The 22,900-nt window shown below is 36.9% G+C and overlaps 1 protein-coding gene across 2 annotated transcripts in view; it reads left to right on the top strand.

The window, feature by feature from the left end:
* The window catches only part of LRRC2 (leucine rich repeat containing 2), a 738,808-nt gene that overhangs the window by 138,045 nt on the left and 577,863 nt on the right, over positions 1-22,900 (top strand). For both annotated transcript variants that reach the window (XM_053702403.1, XM_053702404.1), the window contains exon 2: positions 21,674-21,816. In XM_053702403.1, coding sequence (XP_053558378.1) covers positions 21,692-21,816 — 125 coding nt within the window. In that variant the 5' untranslated portion in view covers positions 21,674-21,691. The remainder of the gene's footprint in view (positions 1-21,673; positions 21,817-22,900) is intronic.

Raw genomic sequence — 22,900 nt, 5'->3', positions numbered from 1 at the left:
CCCTAACATGTACCCCGAGTCTAAACACCCCTAACCTTACACTTATTAACCCTTAATCTGCCGCCCCCGCTATCGCTGACACCTGCATTATATTATTAACCCCTAATCTGCCTCTCTGTACACCGCCGCAACCTACATTATACCTATGTACCCCTAATCTGCTGCCCCTAACATAGCCGACACCTATATTATATTTATTAACCCATAATCTGCCGCCCCCAACGTCGCTGCTACCTACCTAACTTATTAACCCCTAATCTGCTGACCGGACCTCGCCGCCACTATAATAAATGTATTAACCCCTAAACCGACTCACTCCCGCCTCAAAAACCCTATAATAAATAGTATTAACCCCCTAATCTGCCCTCCCTAACATCGCCTACACCTAACTTCAAGTATTAACCTCTAATCTGCCAACTGGACCTCGCCGCTACTCTAATAAATGTATTAACCCCTAAAGCTAAGTCTAACCCTAACCCTAACACCTCCCTAAATTAAATATAATTTTAATCTAACAAAATAAATTAAATCTTATTAACTAAAGTATTCCTATTTAAAACTAAATACTTACCTGTAAAATAAACCCTAATATAGCTGCAATATAACGAATAATTATATTGTAGCTATTTTAGGATTTATATTTATTTTACAGGCAACTTTGTATTTATTTTAACTAGGTACAATAGCTATTAAATAGTTATTTACTATTTAATAGCTACCTAGTTAAAATAATTACAAAATTACCTGTAAAATAAATCCTAACCTAAGTTACAATTAAACCTAACACTACACTATCAATAAATAAATTAAATCAATTAACTACAGGTACCTACAATTACCTACAATTAAATAAACTAAACTAAATTACAAAAAAAACAAACACTAAATTACAAAAAATAAAAAAGATTACAAGAATTTTAAGCTAATTACACCTAATAAAATAACAAAGCCCCCCAAAATAAAAAAAATTCCCTACCCTAATCTAAATTTAAAAAGTTAACAGCTCTATTACCTTACCAGCCCTTAAAACGGCGTTTTGCGGGGCATGCCCCAAAGAAATCAGCTCTTTTGCCTGTAAAAAAAAAAACACAATATCACCCCCAACATTACAACCCACCACCCACATACCCCTACTCTAACCCAAACTACCCTTAAATAAACCTAACACTACCCCCCTGAAGATCTCCCTACCTTGAATCGTCTTCACCCAACCGGAACAGCCAATAGAATGCAAGCTCACTCTGATTGGCTGATTGGATCAGCCAATCAGATTGAACTTGAATCTGATTGGCTGATTCAATCAGATTTTTCCTACCTTAATTCCGATTGGCTGATAGAATCCTATCAGCCAATCGGAATTCGAGGGACGCCATCTTGGATGACGTCATTTAAAGGAACCTTCATTCGGCGAGTAGGCGTCGTGGCAGAAGGATGGATCTGCGTTGGCTGGAAGAAGATGGCTCCGCTCCACTCCGGATGGATGAAGATAGAAGATGCCGCTTGGATGAAGATGTCTACCGGTCTGGATGTCCTTTTCTGCCCGGATAGGATGAAGACTTCTTTTGGTCCATCGGTGCCCGGTTGGGTGAAGACGACTCAAGGTAGGGAGATCTTCAGGGGGGTAGTGTTAGGTTTATTTAAGGGGGGTTTGGGTTAGAGTAGGGGTATCTAGGTGGTGGGTTGTAATGTTGGGGGGTGGTATTGTGTTTTTTTTACAGGCAAAAGAGCTGATTTCTTTGGGGCATGCCCCGCAAAAAGCCCTTTTAAGGGCTGGTAAGGTAATAGAGCTGTTAACTTTTTTAATTTAGATTAGGGAAGGGAATTTTTTTATTTTGGGGGCTTTGTTATTTTATTAGGGGGCTTAGAGTAGGTGTAATTAGCTTAAAATTCTTGTAATCTTTTTTTATTTTTTGTAATTTAGTGTTTGTTTTTGTAATTTAGTTTAGTTTATTTAATTGTAGGTAATTGTAGGTACTTGTAGTTAATTGATTTAATTTATTTATTTATTGATAGTGTAGTGTTAGGTTTAATTGTAACTTAGGTTAGGATTTATTTTACAGGTAATTTTGTAATTATTTTAACTAGGTAGGTATTAAATAGTAAATAACTATTTAATAGCTATTGTACCTAGTTAAAATAAATACAAAGTTGCCTGTAAAATAAATATAAATCCTAAAATAGCTACAATATAATTATTCGTTATATTGTAGCTATATTAGGGTTTATTTTACAGGTAAGTATTTAGTTTTAAATAGGAATACTTTAGTTAATAAGATTTAATTTATTTTGTTAGATTAAAATTATATTTAACTTAGGGTGGTGTTAGGGTTAGACTTAGCTTTAGGGGTTAATACATTTATTAGAGTAGCGGCGAGGTCCGGTCGGCAGATTAGGGGTTAATACTTGAAGTTAGGTGTCGGCGATGTTAGGGAGGGCAGATTAGGGGTTAATACAATTTATTATAGGGTTTTTGAGGCGAGTGAGGCGGTTTAGGGGTTAATGCATTTATTAGAGTGGCGGCGAGGTCCGGTCGGCAGATTAGGGGTTAATAAGTGTAGGTAGGTAGCGGCGACGTTGGGGGGGCAGATTAGGGGTTAAGAAATATTATGTAGATGTCAGCGATTTTAGGGGCAGCAGATTAGGGGTTTATAGGTATAATGTAGGTGGTGGCGGTGTGTGGTCGGCAGATTAGGGGTTAAAAAAATGTATTAGAGTGGCGGCAATGTGGGGGACCTCGGTTTAGGGGTACATAGGTAGTTTATGGGTGTTAGTGTACTTTAGAGCACAGTAGTTAAGAGCTTTATGAACCAGCGTTAGCCCAGAAAGCTCTTAACTACTGAATTGTTCCTGCGGATGGAGTCTTGTCGGTAGAGGCTCTACTGCTCACTTCAGCCAAGACTCTAAATACCGGTGTTAGGAAGATCCCATTGAAAAGATAGGATACGCAATTGGTGTAAAGGGATCTGCGATATGGAAAAGTTGTGGCTTAAAAGTGAGCGTTAGACCCTTTCCTGGCTGACTATATATACCAGCGGGCGGTAAAAAGCAGCGTTAGGAGCCCTTAACGCTGCTTTTGACGGCTAACGCCAAACTCTAAATCTAGGCGAAAGAGAATAACTTGCAATTAGCCACCTTAAATACCTTTTCTCATGATTGGATGCACCTGTCTATAAAGTTCAAGGCTTAATGGGCTCACCAAACCAATTGTGGGTTCCAATTAATCAGTGCTAGGTAGTTATAGTTAATCAAATCAACAAAATGACAAGGGTGCCCAAATTTATGCACCTGTCTAATTTTTTTTTTTTTTTTGATGCATATTGCACATTTTCTGTTAATCCAATAAACCTCATTTCACTACTGAAATATTACTGTGTCCTTTAGTTATTTGATAGATCAAAATGAAATTGCTGATCCAAACACCCAATTATTTATAAATGAAAATCATGGAAATTGCCAGGGGTGCCTATATATATATGTTTCTCAATTTTAAAGTCCTTTGGCTGCCTTTTTTTTTCTAATACCTGAGACCTTATATATTTAAGCCCACATAACATTTTTGTGTAATATTTTTTTTTTTAATAATGTTAATTAGATAGTGTTATTATGAGTGTAACTGTACTTTGTAATGTATTTTTGATGTGTTTTGTGACACCTTTTTGTTTTGTGAAACAGTTAACCACAGCTTCGAGGAGCCTAAACTTCAATTGCACTCAAGTGATCGCGTTTATGTTCAACTTCTAATACAAGCAGAAAACCCTACGTGCACAAACACCCGCGTTAAACCCCTTATCGCTCACGTAACTGTTTAGCACCCCCCCTCGTAATCTGGCGCACAGAGTTCAAGATTTCATTACACAAACACTTTAATAATCTTTTGTTTCTTTGTAAATTTCAATAACATTTTTCCTCCCTGTGTGCATATGAATTTAGAAGAAAAATAAAATAAAATTGCTTAATTGGCTAGTGATTAAATGTATTATATGGACAGTGAGTTAACTTACAACACAACATATATAAATGTCTGAAAGAAGAGATTTTGTCATGAGTATTGAGATGCATTTTGAGACATGACAGCATAATTGTAGAAGTGTATCTATAATAGCCATGCCCTCTTTATCTTATTAGTTCATACATCACAAGCTCTCAGCACATTGCCATGTCAATGTCATATATCAGCTTTGTAATGTGCACCAATGATGTATGCCTTAGCTGAACAGCTAATGTCACCAGGAATGATTAAGTATCTCCCTAGACACCTAGTTACAGTGAATGATTTCTGTTGTCTAAAGTTATTTATATTTAATGTAAAACATTCTGAGTGAGTTCTCTTTTATTAATATGGAATAAATGAAAAAATAAAATAATAATATAAAACCTCCCAGAAGATAACAAGCCTGAACAACTGTTATGACCTCTATCTGTACTTGCTTGCAAAAGTGTATGGGTACATTATTTGTTATGAATTTACATTAGTTTAAATAATGACAGAATTTAAACGTATGCAAAATAATAAGTAACATTATTTTAGAAACCTTAAAGGAACAGACTACACCAGAATGTTTATTATTTTAAAAGATAGATAATCTCTTTATTACCCATTCCCTAGTTTTGCATAACCAACCTAGTTATATTAATATACATTTTACCTCTGTGATTACCTTGTATCTAAGCCTCTGCAAACTGCCCCCTCATTTCAGTTCTTTTGATAGACTTGCATTTTAGCCAATCAGTGCTGACTCCTAGGTAACTCCACCTGCATGAGCAGAATGTTATCTATTTGACACACATGAACTTAGGCCCTCTAGTTGTGAAAAACGGTCAAAATGCATTCAGATATGAGGCAGCCTTCAAGGTTTAAGACATAGGGGGGTAGTTATCAAGCCGTCTACTTTTCTGGCTTTGCCGGCCCAATACGCCCGCCTAAGCTCGCCGCGGACCTGAAAAAATACGCCTAAGTTATCAAATAAAGCTGTCAAAAAGCCGCGGGGCGATGAGCAGCGGACTGTGACAGTTATCACTCATCCGATCTCGCTGCCCTTCGGCTTTTTCCCAGCTTTATTGCTAGCCTGTCACTAAGCACTCACACTAAACTACACTGTTCTACCCCCTATACCGGCGCCCCCGGAGCCTCCCGCAACTCAATAAAGTTACTAACCCCTAAACCGCCGCTCCTAGACCCTGCCGCAACTCTTATAAATGTATTAACCCCTAAACCGCCGCTCCTAGACCCTGCCGCAACTCTTATAAATGTATTAACCCCTAAACCGCCGCTCCCGGACACCGCTGCCACATACAGTATACCTAGTAACCCTTATCCTGCCCCCCCTACACCGTCGCCCTCTATTATAAAATTATTAACCCCTATCCTGCTGATCCCGCACCTCTCCGCAACTAAATAAATAGTTTAACCCCTAAACCGCCGCTCCCTGAACCCGCCGCAACCTATATTAAACCTATTAACCCCTATCCTGCCCCCCCTACACCGTCGCCACCTATAATAAATTTATTAACCCCTAATCTGCCCCCCACTGCACCGCCGCCACTGTAATAAAATTATTAACCCCTAAACCTAAGTCTAACCCTAACCCTAACGCCCCCTAACTTAAATATTAATTAAATAAATCTAAATAAATTAACTCTTATTAACTAAATGAATCCTATTTAAAACTAAGTACTTACCTTTAAAATAAACCCTAATATAGCTACAATATAAATAATAATTATATTCTAGCTATCTTAGGATTTATTTTTATTTTACAGGTACCTTTCAATTTATTTTAACCAGGTACAATAGCTATTAAATAGTTATTAACTATTTAATAGCTTACCTAGCTAAAATAAAGAGAAATGTACCTGTTAAATAAATCCTAACCTAAGTTACAATTACACCTAACACTACACTATACTTTAATAAAGTATTCCTATTTAAAAATAAATACTTACCTGTAAAATAAACCCGAAGATAGCTACAATATAATTAATAATTATATTGTAGCTATCTTAGGATTTATATTTATTTTACAGGTAACTTTGTATTTATTTTAGCTAGTTAGAATAGTTATTAAATAGTTATTAACTATTTAATAACTACCTAGCTAAAAGAAATACAAAATTACCTGTAAAATAAATCCTAACTTAAGTTACAATTAAACCTAATACTACACTATCATTAAATTAATTAAATAAACTACCTACAAATAACTACAATTAAATACAATTACATAAACTAACTAAAGTACAAAAAATAAAAAAAGCTAAGTTACAAAAAATAAAAAAATAAGTTACAAACATGTTAAAAATATTACAACAATTTTAAGCTACTTACACCTAATCTAAGCCCCCTAATAAAATAACAAACCCCCCCCAAAATAAAAAAATGCCCTACCCTATTCTAAATTAAATAAATTTCAAAGCTCTTTTACCTTACCAGCCCTTAAAAGGGCCATTTGTGGGGGCATGCCCCAAAGAAAACAGCTCTTTTGCCTGTAAAAGAAAAATACAACCCCCCCCCAACATTAAAACCCACCACCCACATACCCCTAATCTAACCCAAACCCCCTTACAAAAACCTAACACTAATCCCCTGAAGATCATCCTACCTTTAGTTGTCTTCACTCAGCCGAGCCACCGATGGAACTGAAGAGGACATCCGGAGCGGAAGAAGTTAATCCTCCAAGCGGCGCTGAAGAAATCTTCCATCCGATGAAGTCATCATCCAGGCGGCGCTGAAGAAAAGTCTTCGATCTGGCCGATGTCATCTTCAAAGAGGCGCTGAAGAGGTCTTCTATCCGGGCGAAGTCATCTTCCAAGCCGGGTCTTGAATCTCCTTCCGCCGACGCGGAAACCACCTTCTTCACCGACGGACTACGACGAATGACGGCTCCTTTAAGGGACGTCATCCAAGATGGCGTCCCCTCAATTCCGATTGGCTGATAGGATTCTATCAGCCAATCGGAATTAAGGTAGGAAAATTCTGATTGGCTGATGGAATCAGCCAATCAGATTCAAGTTCAATCCAATTGGCTGATCCAATCAGCCAATCAGATTGAGCTCGCATTCTATTGGCTGATCGGAACAGCCAATAGAATGCGAGCTCAATCTGATTGGCTGATTCCATCAGCCAATCAGATTTTTCCTACCTTAATTCCAATCGGAATTGAGGGGACGCCATCTTGGATGACGTCCCTTAAAGGAGCCGTCATTCGTCGTAGTCCGTCGGTGAAGAAGGTGGTTCCGCGTCGGCGGAAGGAAGATTCAAGACCCGGCTTGGAAGATGACTTCGTCCGGATAGAAGACCTCTTCAGCGCCTCTTTGAAGATGACATCGGCCGGATCGAAGACTTTTCTTCAGCGCCGCCTGGATGATGACTTCATCGGATGGAAGATTTCTTCAGCGCCGCTTGGAGGATTAACTTCTTCCGCTCCGGATGTCCTCTTCAGTTCCATCGGTGGGCTCGGCTGAGTGAAGACAACTAAAGGTAGGATGATCTTCAGGGGATTAGTGTTAGGTTTTTGTAAGGGGGGTTTGGGTTAGATTAGGGGTATGTGGGTGGTGGGTTTTAATGTTGGGGGGGGTTGTATTTTTCTTTTACAGGCAAAAGAGCTGTTTTCTTTGGGGCATGCCCCCACAAATGGCCCTTTTAAGGGCTGGTAAGGTAAAAGAGCTTTAAAATTTATTTAATTTAGAATAGGGTAGGGCATTTTTTTATTTTGGGGGGGTTTGTTATTTTATTAGGGGGCTTAGATTAGGTGTAAGTAGCTTAAAATTGTTGTAATATTTTTAACATGTTTGTAACTTATTTTTTTATTTTTTGTAACTTAGCTTTTTTTATTTTTTGTACTTTAGTTAGTTTATGTAATTGTATTTAATTGTAGTTATTTGTAGGTAGTTTATTTAATTAATTTAATGATAGTGTAGTATTAGGTTTAATTGTAACTTAAGTTAGGATTTATTTTACAGGTAATTTTGTATTTCTTTTAGCTAGGTAGTTATTAAATAGTTAATAACTATTTAATAACTATTCTAACTAGCTAAAATAAATACAAAGTTACCTGTAAAATAAATATAAATCCTATGGCCTAGATTTAGAGTTCGGCGGTAAAAGGGCTGTTAACGCTCCGCAGGCTTTTTTCTGGCCGCACCATAAATTTAACTCTGGTATCGAGAGTTCAAACAAATGCTGCGTTAGGCTCCAAAAAAAGGAGCGTAGGGCATTTTTACCGCAAATGCAACTCTCGATACCAGAGTTGCTTACGGACGCGGCCGGCATCAAAAACGTGCTCGTGCACGATTCTCCCATAGGAAACAATGGGACTGTTTGAGCTGAAAAAAAACCTAACACCTGCAAAAAAGCAGCGTTCAGCTCCTAACGCAGCCCCATTGTTTCCTATGGGGAAACACTTCCTACGTCTGCACCTAACACTCTAACATGTACCCCGAGTCTAAACACCCCTAACCTTACACTTATTAACCCCTAATCTGCCGCCCCCGCTATCGCTGACCCCTGCATTACAGTTTTAACCCCTAATCTTCCGCTCCGTAAACCGCCGCAACCTACGTTATCCCTATGTACCCCTAATCTGCTGCCCTAACATCGCCGACCCCTATGTTATATTTATTAACCCCTAATCTGCCCCCCACAACGTCGCCGACACCTACCTACACTTATTAACCCCTAATCTGCCGAGCGGACCTGAGCGCTACTATAATAAAGTTATTAACCCCTAATCCGTCTCACTAACCCTATCATAAATAGTATTAACCCCTAATCTTCCCTCCCTAACATCGCCGACACCTACCTTCAATTATTAACCCCTAATCTTCCGATCGGAGCTCACCGCTATTCTAATAATGTATTAACCCCTAAAGCTAAGTCTAACCCTAACACTAACACCCCCCTAAGTTAAATATAATTTACATCTAACGAAATAAATTAACTCTTATTAAATAAATTAATCCTATTTAAAGCTAAATACTTACCTGTAAAATAAACCCTAATATAGCTACAATATAAATTATAATTATATTTTAGCTATTTTAGGATTAATATTTATTTTACAGGCAACTTGGTATTTATTTTAACTAGGTACAATAGCTATTAAATAGTTAAGAACTATTTAATAGTTACCTAGTTAAAATAATTACAAAAATTACCTGTAAAATAAATCCTAACCTAAGATATAATTAAACCTAACACTACCCTATCAATAAAATAATTAAATAAACTACCTACAATTACCTACAATTAACCTAACACTACACTATCAATAAATAAATTAAATACAATTGCTACAAATAAATACAATTAAATAAACTAGCTAAAGTACAAAAAATAAAAAAGAACTAAGTTACAGAAAATAAAAAAATATTTACAAACATAAGAAAAATATTACAACAATTTTAAACTAATTACACCTACTCTAAGCCCCCTAATAAAATAACAAAGCCCCCCAAAATAATAAATTCCCTACCCTATTCTAAATTTAAAAAGTTACAAGCTCTGTTACCTTACCAGCCCTGAACAGGGCCCTTTGCGGGGCATGCCCAAGAAGTTCAGCTCTTTTGCCTGTAAAAGAAAACATACAATACCCCCCCCCAACATTACAACCCACCACCCACATACCCCTAATCTAACCCAAACCACCCTTAAATAAACCTAACACTAATCCCCTGATGATCTTCCTACCTTGTCTTCACCATACCAGGTTCACCGATCCGTCCTGGCTCCGATATCTTCATCCAACCCAAGCGGGGGCTAGACATCCACTGAAGAAGTCCAGAAGAGGGTCCAAAGTCTTCCTCCTATCCGGCAAGAAGAGGACATCCGGACCGGCAAACATCTTCTGCAAGCGGCATCTTCTATCTTCTTCCATCCGGTGCGGAGCGGGTCCATCTTGAAGCAGGCGACGCGGATCCATCCTCTTCTTCCGATGTCTCCCGACGAATGACGGTTCCTTTAAGGGATGTCATCCAAGATGGCGTCCCTCGAATTCCGATTGGCTGATAGGATTCTATCAGCCAATCGGAATTAAGGTAGGAATTTTCTGATTGGCTGATGGAATCCTATCAGCCAATCGGAATTCGAGGGACGCCATCTTGGATGACGTCCCTTAAAGGAACCGTCATTCGTCGGGAGACATCGGAAGAAGAGGATGGATCCGCGTCGCCTGCTTCAAGATGGACCGCTCCGCACCGGATGGAAGAAGATAGAAGATGCGCTTGGAGAAGATGTTTGCCGGTCCGGATGTCCTCTTCTTGCCGGATAGGATGAAGACTTTGGAGCCTCTTCTGGACCTCTTCAGCACCGGATTATGGATCGCCAACCCCCGCTTGGGTTTGGATGAAGATCTTGGAGCCCAGGACGGATCGGTGATACCTGGATGGTGAAGACAAGGTAGGAAGATCTTCAGGGGATTAGTGTTAGGTTTATTTAAGGGGGGTTTGGGTTAGATTAGGGGTATGTGGGTGGTGGGTTGTAATGTTGGGGGGGGGGTATTGTATGTTTTTTTTAACAGGCAAAAGAGCTGAACTTCTTGGGGCATGCCCCCGCAAAGGGGCCCTGTTCAGGGCTGGTAAGGTAAAAGAGCTTGTAACTTTTTTAATTTAGAATAGGGTAGGGAATTTATTATTTTGGGGGGCTTTGTTATTTTATTAGGGGGCTTAGAGTAGGTGTAATTAGTTTAAAATTGTTGTAATATTTTTCTTATGTTTGTAAATATTTTTTTATTTTCTGTAACTTAGTTCTTTTTTATTTTTTGTACTTTAGCTAGTTTATTTAATTGTATTTATTTGTAGCAATTGTGTTTATTTAATTTATTGATAGTGTAGTGTTAGGTTAATTGTAGGTAATTGTAGGTAGTTTATTTAATTATTTTATTGATAGGGTAGTGTTAGGTTTAATTATATCTTAGGTTAGGATTTATTTTACAGGTAAATTTGTTATTATTTTAACTAGGTAACTATTAAATAGTTCTAACTATTTAATAGCTATTGTACCTAGTTAAAATAAATACCAAGTTGCCTGTAAAATAAATATTAATCCTAAAATAGCTACAATGTAATTATAATTTATATTGTAGCTATATTTAGGATTTATTTTACAGGTAAGTATTTAGCTTTAAATAGGAATAATTTATTTAATAAGAGTTAATTTATTTCGTTAGATGTAAATTATATTTAAGTTAGGGGGGTGTTAGTGTTAGGGTTAGACTTAGCTTTAGGGGTTAATACATTTATTAGAATAGCGGTGAGCTCCGATCGGAAGATTAGGGGTTAATAAGTGTAGGCAGGTGGAGGCGACGTTGAGGGGGGGCAGATTAGGGGATAATAAATATAATATAGGGGTCGGCGGTGTTAGGGGTAGCAGATTAGGGGTACATAGGGATAACGTAGGGTGGCGGCGCTTTGCGGTCGGAAGATTAGGGGTTAATTATTTTAAGTAGCTGGCGGCGACGTTTGGGGGGGGCAGGTTAGGGGTTAATAAATGTAATATAGGGGTCGGCGGGGTTAGGGGCAGCAGATTAGGGGTACATAAGTATAACGTAGGTGGCGGTCGGCAGATTAGGGGTTAAAATTTTTAAATCGGAGTGGCGGCGATGTGGGGGGACCTCGGGTTTAGGGGTACATAGGTAGTTTATGGGTGTTAGTGTACTTTAGGGTACAGTAGTTAAGAGCTTTATAAACCGGCGTTAGCCAGAAAGCTCTTAACTCCTGCTATTTCAGGCGGCTGGAATCTTGTCGTTAGAGCTCTAACGCTCACTGCAGAAACGACTCTAAATACCGGCGTTAGAAAGATCCCATTGAAAAGATAGGCTACGCAAATGGCGTAGGGGGATCTGCGGTATGGAAAAGTCGCGGCTGCAAAGTGAGCGTTAGACCCTTTAATCACTGACTCCAAATACCAGCGGGCGGCCAAAACCAGCGTTAGGAGCCTCTAACGCTGGTTTTGACGCCTACCGCCGAACTCTAAATCTAGGCCTAAGATAGCTATAATATAATTATTAATTATATTGTAGCTATCTTCGGGTTTATTTTACAGGTAAGTATTTATTTTTAAATAGGAATAATTTATTAAAGTATAGTGTAGTGTTAGGTGTAATTGTAACTTAGGTTAGTTTTTAGTTTACAGGTACATTTCTCTTTATTTTAGCTAGGTAAGCTATTAAATAGTTAATAACTATTTAATAGCTATTGTACCTAGTTAAAAATAAATTGAAAGGTACCTGTAAAATAAATATAAATCCTAAGATAGCTAGAATATAATTATTATTTATATTGTAGCTATATTAGGGTTTATTTTAAAGGTAAGTATTTAGTTTTAAATAGGATTCATTTAGTTAATAAGAGTTAATTTATTTAGATTTATTAATTAATATTTAAGTTAGGGGGGCGTTAGGGTTAGGGTTAGACTTAGGTTTAGGGGTTAATAATTTTATTACAGTGGCGGCGGCGTAGTGGGGGGCAGGATAGGGGTTAATAAATTTATTATAGGTGGCGACAGTGTAGGGGGGCAGATTAGGGGGTTAATAAATTTATTATATGGTGGCGACGGTGTAGGGGGGGCAGGATAGGGGTTAATACATTTAATATAGGTTGCGGCGGGTTCAGGGAGCGGCGGTTTTAGGGGTTAATACATTTATTATAGGTTGCGGTGGGCTCCGGGAGCGGCGGTTTAGGGGTTAATATGTATAGAGTAGCTTGCGGTGGGCTCCGGGAGCGGCGGTTTAGGGGTAATAACTTTATTTAGTTGCGGCGGTGTAGGGGGGACAGATTAGTGGTGTTTAGACTCGGGGTACATGTTAGGGTGTTAGGTGTAGACAGCTCCCATAGAAATCAATGGGATGTCTGTCAGCAGCGAACTTGTACTTTCGCTATGGTCAGACTCCCATTGATTCCTATGGGATCCGCCGCCTCCAGGGTTGGCGGATTGAAAACCAGGTACGCTGGGCCATAAAAGTGCCGAGCGTACCTACTAGTTTTTTGATGACTAGCAAAAGTAGTGAGAATGTGCCGCACTTGTGTGCGGAACATCTGGAGTGACGTAAGAATCGATCTGTGTCGGACTGAGTCCGGCGGATCGATGCTTACGTCACAAAATTCTACTTTTGCCGGTCTCAAGCCTTTGATAACTAAGGCGTATCAGCCTCGCCACAAATACGATGTGGAATTCCAGCGTATTTGAGGTTGACGGCTTGATAACTAGGCCCCATAGCTTCAACTAAGAATATCAAGAGAACAAAGCAAAATTAGTGATAAAAGTAAATTGGAAAGTTGTTTAAAATGACATTCCCTATCTGAATCATGGAAGTTTATTTTGGACAAGACTTTCCCTTTAAAAGGAACATAAAAACTCAAATTTGGTCTTTAAAGATTCAGATAGAGCAAACAATTTTGAAAAACTTTCCCATTGATTTCAATTATCAAATTTGCTTTATTCTCTGAGTAACCTTTTGTTGATGGAGCAACAATGCATTATTTGGAGCTAGCCGAACACATCTGGTTAGTCAATGACAATCACCTTCTAGGTCCCAATAGTGCATTGTTGCTCATTATCCTACCTAGGTATGCTTTTCAACAAAGGTAACCAAGAAAGAGAAGGAAATTAGATAACAGAAGTCAATTCATACGTTTTTTTTAAAATCATAAATAAGAAGGATGCTATTACACATGAGTAAAAAGTGATGCACTGAGACTTCCATTTGAGGAGGGGCCTCGCAGAGAAGATTGAGAGTAGCGTCTGATAGCTTAGGACGAAACTAAGTCATCTTAGCCCTCCACACTGAAGCTCCATTGCTGAGAGGTGAGAACCCAAGCTTGGAGGAGAGCACAGGTGAGAACCCCTTGCTTGGAGAAGCCCAAAGCGAGAGAGCATCCTTGTTGCTAAGACCTAACCTGACCTGGCAATACAAGTTTTTCCTCTCCTGGGAGAACGCTTCAATATTGGAAGTCTAAATTGACTAGACTGAAAGAAAGTTTTGTGGGGGACCCCACGTACCCAGGGAGCACACACGTGACTGTGGACGGAGGGTGAGCGACATGATTATTCAGTCAGAGGGGCGGTACTGATGTGTGAAGGCCCAAAGCATCCGACTGACCTATAGTTGTGCTATGAAGAAAACCTCACGCACCTCACAGTATGCCTGCGATTGTAGACAGAGGGTGAGAAACCTGGCTAGTCAGTCAGAGAGACGGAGGTGGTGAGAGGAGGTTAAAATTGGATCCTTGTGGATCATTTGGAATACTGCCATTTGAGAAGGAAGCCGATGCCCAAGAATTCAACATATCTCTCTAGTGGAAGCTGTAACCCTTATCTGAAACCACCAAGCTAGTGAAATTGGAAAAACACGGATATCAGGAAAACTGTTATCCACAAAAGCACATCCGTGGCAGTGGATACCATCGAAGCAGAGTGCCTAGTCAGGAGCAAGTATATATTATAAGACTGCCTTACTGACTAATGTGGATATCTTTTTGACTATAATTTAAATATCTTGGACATGATTTATACCCCAAGGAAGGTAAAAGGGACTACCTTAAAAATGAAGGCTGACTGCTAAGAACACAAAGCAGATGGCTGCTTCCTGCTGATCCTTGAGGGCCCCTGACTGTTCAATCGAATATGGGGCACTAAAGTTATGAGAAGAGGGGACTTTTAGGCTAATGTATTTGCATAATATCTTATTTTTTCCTCTTTGTGATGACCAAGGTTAACCAACCCTGCGCCTTTCACTTGTTTGGCACAGAAAGGGTTATCAGACCCCTTCTACTGTCACTAATATGTCACAATCTAGCCATGCCAGGCAAGCTTGTGATTTAGTTCAGTGGGTGCAAGGGTTAACAACATTCTCTACTGCCCAAAACTCCCCTTTAATGCCACCCACTTAAGATTATATGATATGGGAAATTTTAAGGAAACCCCAGATTTACACATTAACTCTCAGAGTACAGTTTTAGCAGAAAATAACCTAAAATATACAGTTCTAATACTCCAGTCTCTTTAAGTAACATGGTTAAAATATTAGACAAAGACCAAAGCTTAATAAATCAATTATTTATTATGCCAAAAATATTATGCACAATGAATTTTATAATAAAAAGTTGTAGTAACAAGTAAAAATACACACAGCAAACTAAAATAAAATAAAAAGGAGAAAAAAACAGATTTAATACTTTACTAGTCTCATATCTGTGTCAGAGAGATGGCATGAAGCAATGGGTCCTTACTCCATTTTGTCACAGCCTCACTTGTTAGAATGGCAATTTTAGAGTTAAAAAACAAGACCCTTATACATTTTCTCAATAGATCACGTTGTCTGACCTCACCCCCTTTGCAGGGGCTGGCTGGGGAAACCCCCCCTATATTTTACGACAGTCAATAAGCTTTAAGTACCTTTGGCTGAAATCAGAGAACACATTATAATTTCTGCTAGATACAGCCATTTTCATATAGACAGAAAGGCAATCTCTTATTTACATTGTGAGAATCAGTTTGATACCAAACATGACATGCTTACCATATTTCCCTTGATCTAATGTCATAACATGTTTTAAACACATATCTACATTGTACCAATGTCCCTTTATTGACCTTATCAGTTTCCGTGAAGAGGCACTGTTTTGTATCTTGCTCTCTGCTGACAGTTTGAGCCATAAAAATCTCTTCTGTGTATACTACAAAGTATTTATGAGGGTCCTGGCACTTGAAAGGGAACACAAACAGAAACACAGGATACATTTCCTCTTGAAAACAAAATGTTTTTTTAGCACAAAACTACAGAAAGTTAACCCCTTAGCATCTCAATCTTGGGGTATTCATGACACTTTTATTTTGCCTTATTTCTTGTTATAACCTAGAGAAAGCGAAGACACAATAAAAAGCCCCTATATTAATTCTGGGTTATACATGACATAAGTTGGTTGCCTTAAGAAATAACATCTGACAATATGATGTATACCAGATTTGCCATAAATTACCTGTAATTGCAGTTGCTCATATAGCTGCTTATCTCTCCCAATTTTATTATTTTCCTTTTAATGTTGTTTGCACCACACTTTGGTTGTAATTCACAGAATTGTATAATCAAACACATAACTACTGTATTTAGTTGTATTCGCATCAATTCAATTTATAATCTACAAACATATTTGGCACAAACATATTTCACTCTGATCACAATCTATTTATTTTTTCTATTTATTTTTCACTAGTTTTGTTAGAGAAGTTCCCCTCTCCCTCTTCTACCTATAGACACATTTTGAGGTCTTGCGTACCTTTTTTTTTTCTTTCACTCCTTGGATTTTCATGGAAAGGTTTGTCACACAAGCAAAAACTAAATCGCCGGCAAAACAAAGGGAGAGGAAAGCTAAGAATAGCGATATAGAAAATAGCATAGAGATACAGTCACCAGTCTTGCTAAACTCAGATAAACAGAACCTGATCAACCAGATTGCAGACCTGATTATGCCTCAATTTAATATACTCAAAAGTGAAATCTCAGGCCTCACTGAGGAGGTGAGGCAGTTTGCATCAAGACTTTCTGAGGTAGAATCAAGATTCTCTGATCTGGAAAATACCAGATGGGTATTCAAGAGTCAATTGTAAAAATTGTTTAATTAGAACACTACAACTGTGGTTGGAGGATTCAGAGTATTGTTCCCGCAGAAATAATGTGAAAATTGTAGGTCTACCTGAATCAATCCAGCATCAAGAGCTAGTTTACTTTTTTTAGTAGAGCTACCCCAAATATTAGGTCTTCAAAATTCAGAAAAGCCATTTGTAGTAGAAAGAGTGAACAGGCTAGGTGCAGCCAGGACCAACCCCGATGGTATTTCCAGACCAAGACCAGTAATGGTAAAATACCTATGTTTTCAAAATAAAGTTATGATTATGAGTCAATATAGGAAATCTAGCCCACTTATGTGGGGCCAAGATAAAATCCTACTATTTTAGGATTTTTCCTAGAAACTTCCCTTAAAAGAAGAGAAATGGCCCCATACTGCTCAATTTTAGTTAAAAATGGCATTCAGACAAGACTTATATATCCCACAAAAATACACTTAAACGTAAATGGTGAAAATCATACATTAAATAGTCGACAGAGAGCTAAATACTATATTAATATATTAAAAAAAACTTGGTAATACAAGCTAATAGAAACAGGAGGTATAGATAATGGTTTTTTTTTCAACCTGACATTATATAATACCTGCTTTGCTAAAAGATGGGGTGTACTTTTGTGGGTTTTAATTGTCTGTTGTTTTTTTTTTTTGTGTTCCCTCCCTCCCCTCTCTCACAGTGTAATAGCTAGCAAAGGGAAATGCTGACTTTCCTCTCCTGGAATGTTGGGGGAATCACTTCCCTAGCTAAAAGGAATAATATTTTAAAACAACTTAAACCAGATGTGGTTCTTTTACAAGAAACCCACCTAAACAAAAAATAAATTCCCAAATTGAAATGTACATGGGTGGGAAATGTAATATCTACTCCATGTTTGAAACGTAAGAGAGGTGTTGCCTTCCTCTTCTTTAAAACTTTAACATATACTGTTCTATCATAGGAGCATGATGAAGGCGGTATATATATAGTATAATTGAATTGGAGAGTAACGGTATAATCTATGTTATATGTAACGTTTATGGCCCAAATTACATAGATCCAGACTTCTGGGATACCTTATATACCAAACTTTTTTCACATATAAATAAAAATTTAATAATTGCAGGAGATTTCAACATTGCCTCCAAATAGACAGGATAAGGTTAGGAAGTAATACCCATGATACAATTTTATTAACAAATTAAATTTACGGGATATTTGGAGAATCAAAAACCCAGACACAAAGTCATTTTCCTGCAAATTCAAATCACACAGACAATGTCACAAATTCACCTCTTTTTTATATCTGATAATATGATCAGATTAGAACTGAACCCTACTATCTGGGACATATTGACCTTGGATCACACAATTATAACATTAGGTGTAGAAGGGGCTAGAAACCAGAGTGACCAAAATAATTTTTTCTTTCCAAAACATCTTTTACAGGACAATGATTTTAACTATTTTTTATTGCAGTCTTGGACAGAATTAACAATAGGGCATACCTCAATAAAACAGAGGTTTTCTGGGAAGCGGCGAAAGCTGTCCTCTGTGGCGAGATTAGGGCATATTTGGTTAAATGGGAAAAAAAGTAATTGCCAGGGACCTTCAACTAACCAATCAGTTGAGGAATGCCTATAAGGCTTATATAGTTAACTCTAGTGAGAGTACATGGGATAAATAAAGAAAAGCTCAATTGAGAAGGGACTCAAGGAAGATCTAAAAACAAAGTAGTTCTTTTCAAGTTACCATGGTAGGTCTGCTAAGTTCCTGGCTAAAATAATTAAAACAGGGAAAGGTGGAAAAAAACATAACGAGAATACAAAAGGGTGATAAAAGTTTCACCTCATCACAAGATATCAGAAAGATACTGTATGAATACTATCAAGAAATATATTCAGGTCAGAAAGTCAATGATACCCTGAAGGAAACTTTCTAGAGTAAAATGTATCTTTCTAAATTGTCCTTAGAACATTTTCAAGAGTTAAATCAGCCAATCTTAGCAGAAGAGGTTCTTATAGCTATTGAGAAAGCTAAAATGAATAAATCACCAGGGCCTGACTAGATACCAGCTACATTTTAGACAATGATAAAGGGAAACATTAATGATATCTTAGTTAATCTCTTTAACAAATATTATTACAATAATAAGATGGATTCAAATTATTTTACCCCTTCTGTTGTCACTCTCATACCAAAAAAAGACAAAGACCCAAAGCTGCCCAGTGCATATTGCCCCATCTCATTACTAAATAATGATTACAAGTAATTAACATCAATAGTTGCAGATAGACTTAAGAAATGTATCAATTAATTAATTCATGTAGACCAAACAGGGTTTATGATGGGTAGAAGCTCAACCAAAAATATACGAAAGGTGCTTTTGACCCTAGACTACTTCTGGAATAGAACTAAAAATAGTCAGAAAACCTCTAAACAAGATATGGCGGTATTGACACTGGATGCAGAAAAAGCCTTTGATTCAATAAGCTGGAATCACCTATTTACATCTTTAACACAATTTGGCTTGACAGGTGGTTTCCTAAATTTTGTCAAACTGATATATAATAACCCCTGTTCATATCTATTAATCAACGGGAGACTTTCTCCTAAGATAATTCTAGCTAGAGGTACAAGACAAGGGTGTCTGCTTTCGCCGATTATTTTTAATTTATCTATTGAACCCTTAGCTGTTTGACTTAGACAAGAGTTGGAGGGCATTACTATCGGTGATAATAAATATGTTCTGTCCCTTTATATGGATGTTCTCTTACTGTTTCTGTCCAAGACCAAGTTTGGTATACTCCTGGTGTTAGAAATAGTAAATTAATTTTGCATGTTTTCAGGTTATAACATTAAACAAAATAATTCTGAATTGTTATGGATCAATAAAAATGATAGCTTGAGAGACTACCCTTTTCAAACAGTAGAACAAATTAAGTATCTTGGGTTCTACTTATCTAAAAACCCTACTAACTGGTATTCCTTAAATTTCACTAAATTCTTTGTTGAAGCCAAAATTATGATGGATAAATGGAGGCCATTTCCTATTTCCTTGTCAACAAAAACTGTATTGTTGAAAGCATTTCTATTTTTGCATCTTTATACTTAATGCAAAATCTACTAATATTCATTAAAAACATAGATCTAAAGCAATTTAAGAAACTAGTTACAAAGTTTTTGTGGGGGAAGAGGAACGTACGTCTCTCTATGCAGTTTTTGGAGCAGGATAAGGAATTTGTAGGATTTGGGCTACCAAATATTAAACTTTACAATTGGGTTACCATGGTTAAGATTGCAGTAGACTGGATAACAGAAACAATTAACTTCTCTTTCTCTGAAATAGAGGTGGAAATGATTAAACCATTCACATTAAAAGCAATTCTACACATACCACCAAGTAAACTACCATTAATTATTCATAATCTGAGTGTTATCCAAAACATGGTTGTGGCATGGCAGAAATTCTATGGGGAACTTGACATAAACTACAAAATTTCCAGACATCTACCCATTTTAGAGAACTCAGAGTTTCCTCCTGGCCTCAACCCTGGGATTTTTCACTATTGGTATCTGCGGGGATTCAGATATGTTTATCAATTAGTGGAACCTGATACACAAATCATTAAATCTTTTGAGCAAATTAAAGAGGAATTTGATATCCCAAAACACCATTTCTTTGCTTACTTACAATTTAGACACTGCGTCTACCAAATTATGTCAGAACCTATTAGTAGCTGGGATTTAGGAGTCATTGAAAGTGGTATCCATATTTTTAATATTGGATGCCACTCAATTTACGAATTGGTATAAAATGATTATGTTAAGATATGGACAATTATATCTAGAATCGATCCTTCCCAGATGGCAAGGATCGCTTGGAGACTTGGAAATTTATGATATTAAAAAATATCCAACTAGTAGGTAATAATAATATGACGTGGAAAGAGTCGCATAGTAAACTACAGAATTTCTCTTACATCTCTCCAGTGGTCCTTGCTAAATGGGACAAAAAAATGTTCCGGCAGCTGCTATCACTGCATATACCCTAATGCAGATACGATGAATTGCTTTTGGTATTGCCCAAAAATTAGAAGTTTCTGTAGTAGAGTTTTGGTTAAATAAATGTATTCACCATAATTTATCTTTCTCTCCAACAATGATTATTTTTCTGTACTATCCTAAAATCCAAAATGCAATAAAGGACCAATCCCTAAATAACACTGCCATAATGGTGGCAAGGAACTTAATACTACAACATTGGAAGGCAGATAAACCCCCTAGTATTAGAGAATGTATGCAAAAAATTTATCTACAAATGCCACTAGAACAATATCAAATTGAGACAATGGATGAGAAACAATTTAAAGCCTTTTTTTAAAAAAAAAATAGTTAAAATGAATAGAGTAATTTCCAATTGCAATACAGATGCAGACTGCAATACAGGAGGGGTATCTGCCAATCCAGTGGGACAATTGCACAGAGAGAAGAGAAAGAGGGGAGTAGGGATTCACCCTTTCCCCCCCCCTTGTTCTTGTGTTTTTTGTTTTTGTTGTGGTTGTTTTTGTTTTACTTTGTTTTATTTATATGTATATGCTAAGAGAGATGCTTTATTGTTGCTCTTCTTACTATTCGATAAAAAAAAAAAGGAAAAGAGAAAAAAATCTCAACTTATAGAATAAGAAGTTGTATTATTCTAAAATGGACACATGTATCTGTTAGCAGACCTATCTTTGTCATGTTTTTGTTTTTCTTGTTATTTTTCCTGCTTTTTGTAGTACCATATATAACATCAATGTCAAGGGTACATTCTATGCTCTCAATATGGATGTTGATTAAAAATTAAAGATTTAAAAAGTGATGCACTGATTATAAATTAGATCTAGATAATAGAATGTTCACATAGGAACCTAACTTTCAAGTAAAACTATAGTTATATATAATTGGCATGTGACTGATGGAAAAAAAAGGTATTGTTTTAAAATCCATTATTTTTAAAATGAAACAAAGAAGTAAGATAGTTAATGTGTACCTAAATAATATGCTCACAATACATATTTTTTTTCTGTTCTCAAGATATTTCTATGTGACACCATGACTTTTGAGGTGATAGTCTTTGACATTTCTCAGATAAGAGGATTGTGGGAAACACGGGTCAAGAAGTATAAACAAAAAATCAAGAAAGAACAAGAAAGGATTGAGTCAAGTGCTTTGCAGAAGTAAGTCATTAAATTAAACTGTATACTAAAACAGAAAAGAAAATACAGCTGGTTAAGAAATGTAGTGTAATTTTCTCTTTTCTATTAATATTATCTTCCCAATAACTATATTTGACAGAAAACTAATCATATACACTGCTTGAAAATTATGATAAATTTAATAATTATACACTCACTCATTAAGGTACAACGTTGAATGTATTTTTGGATTCTTTGCTATAACCTCATGGTCAATAAAATATCTAGTCAATTGAAATGCCAGTAAAGAGCATCAACTAGCTTGTATTTTCCTATCCACTAAGATCAAAGAACTTAGATTAAACTTGTACTATTCTAGTGCTGATTGCTTGTTTACTTATGAACTAGTAAGTGTAGTGTTAATGTGATACCTAGATTTTATTCTTCATTAAAAATTAGTAATTTAAAGTTTGAAGATAGACAAGGTTGAAAGAAGTAAAAAGTTAATTGAGTTAAAGGGACAGTCTACCATAGAATAATTGTTGTTTTAAAAGATAGATAATCCCTTTATTACCCATTCCCCAGTTTTGCATAACCAACACAGTTATATTAATGTACTTTTTACCTCTGCGATTACCTTGTATCTAGGAACCTTCTTCCAGCCCCCTGATCACATGACTGTGACTGTTTATTTTCTATTGTCTTAAATTTAGCATTGTATTGTGCTAGATCTTAAATAACTTTCTGTGCCTGAACAGAGTGTTATCTATATGGCCCACGTGTACTTTCTGTCTCTTTGTGTTGAAAAGAGATTTAAAAAGCATGTGATAAGAGGCAGCCCTCAAAGGCTTAGAAATTAGCATATGAGCCTACCTATGTTTAGTTTAAACTAAGAATACCAAGAGAAAAAAAGCCAATTTGATGCTAAAAGTAAATTGGAAAGTTGATTAAAATTAAAAGCCCTATCGGCATAATGAAAGTTTAATTTATACTAAACTGTCCCTTTAAAGCTTTACAGATACCCAGTGATCTCTGACACATATGTGCCGGTTGCAAGATACTTTGGGTACCATTACTAGCTTTCATAACCATACAAAGGAGTTAATTTAAATCTTTCTGGTTGTGT

Source organism: Bombina bombina, chromosome 2 (genome assembly GCF_027579735.1).
Source record: "Bombina bombina isolate aBomBom1 chromosome 2, aBomBom1.pri, whole genome shotgun sequence".
NCBI lineage: Eukaryota > Metazoa > Chordata > Amphibia > Anura > Bombinatoridae > Bombina > Bombina bombina.
This window is presented reverse-complemented; position numbering and strand designations above follow the sequence as displayed.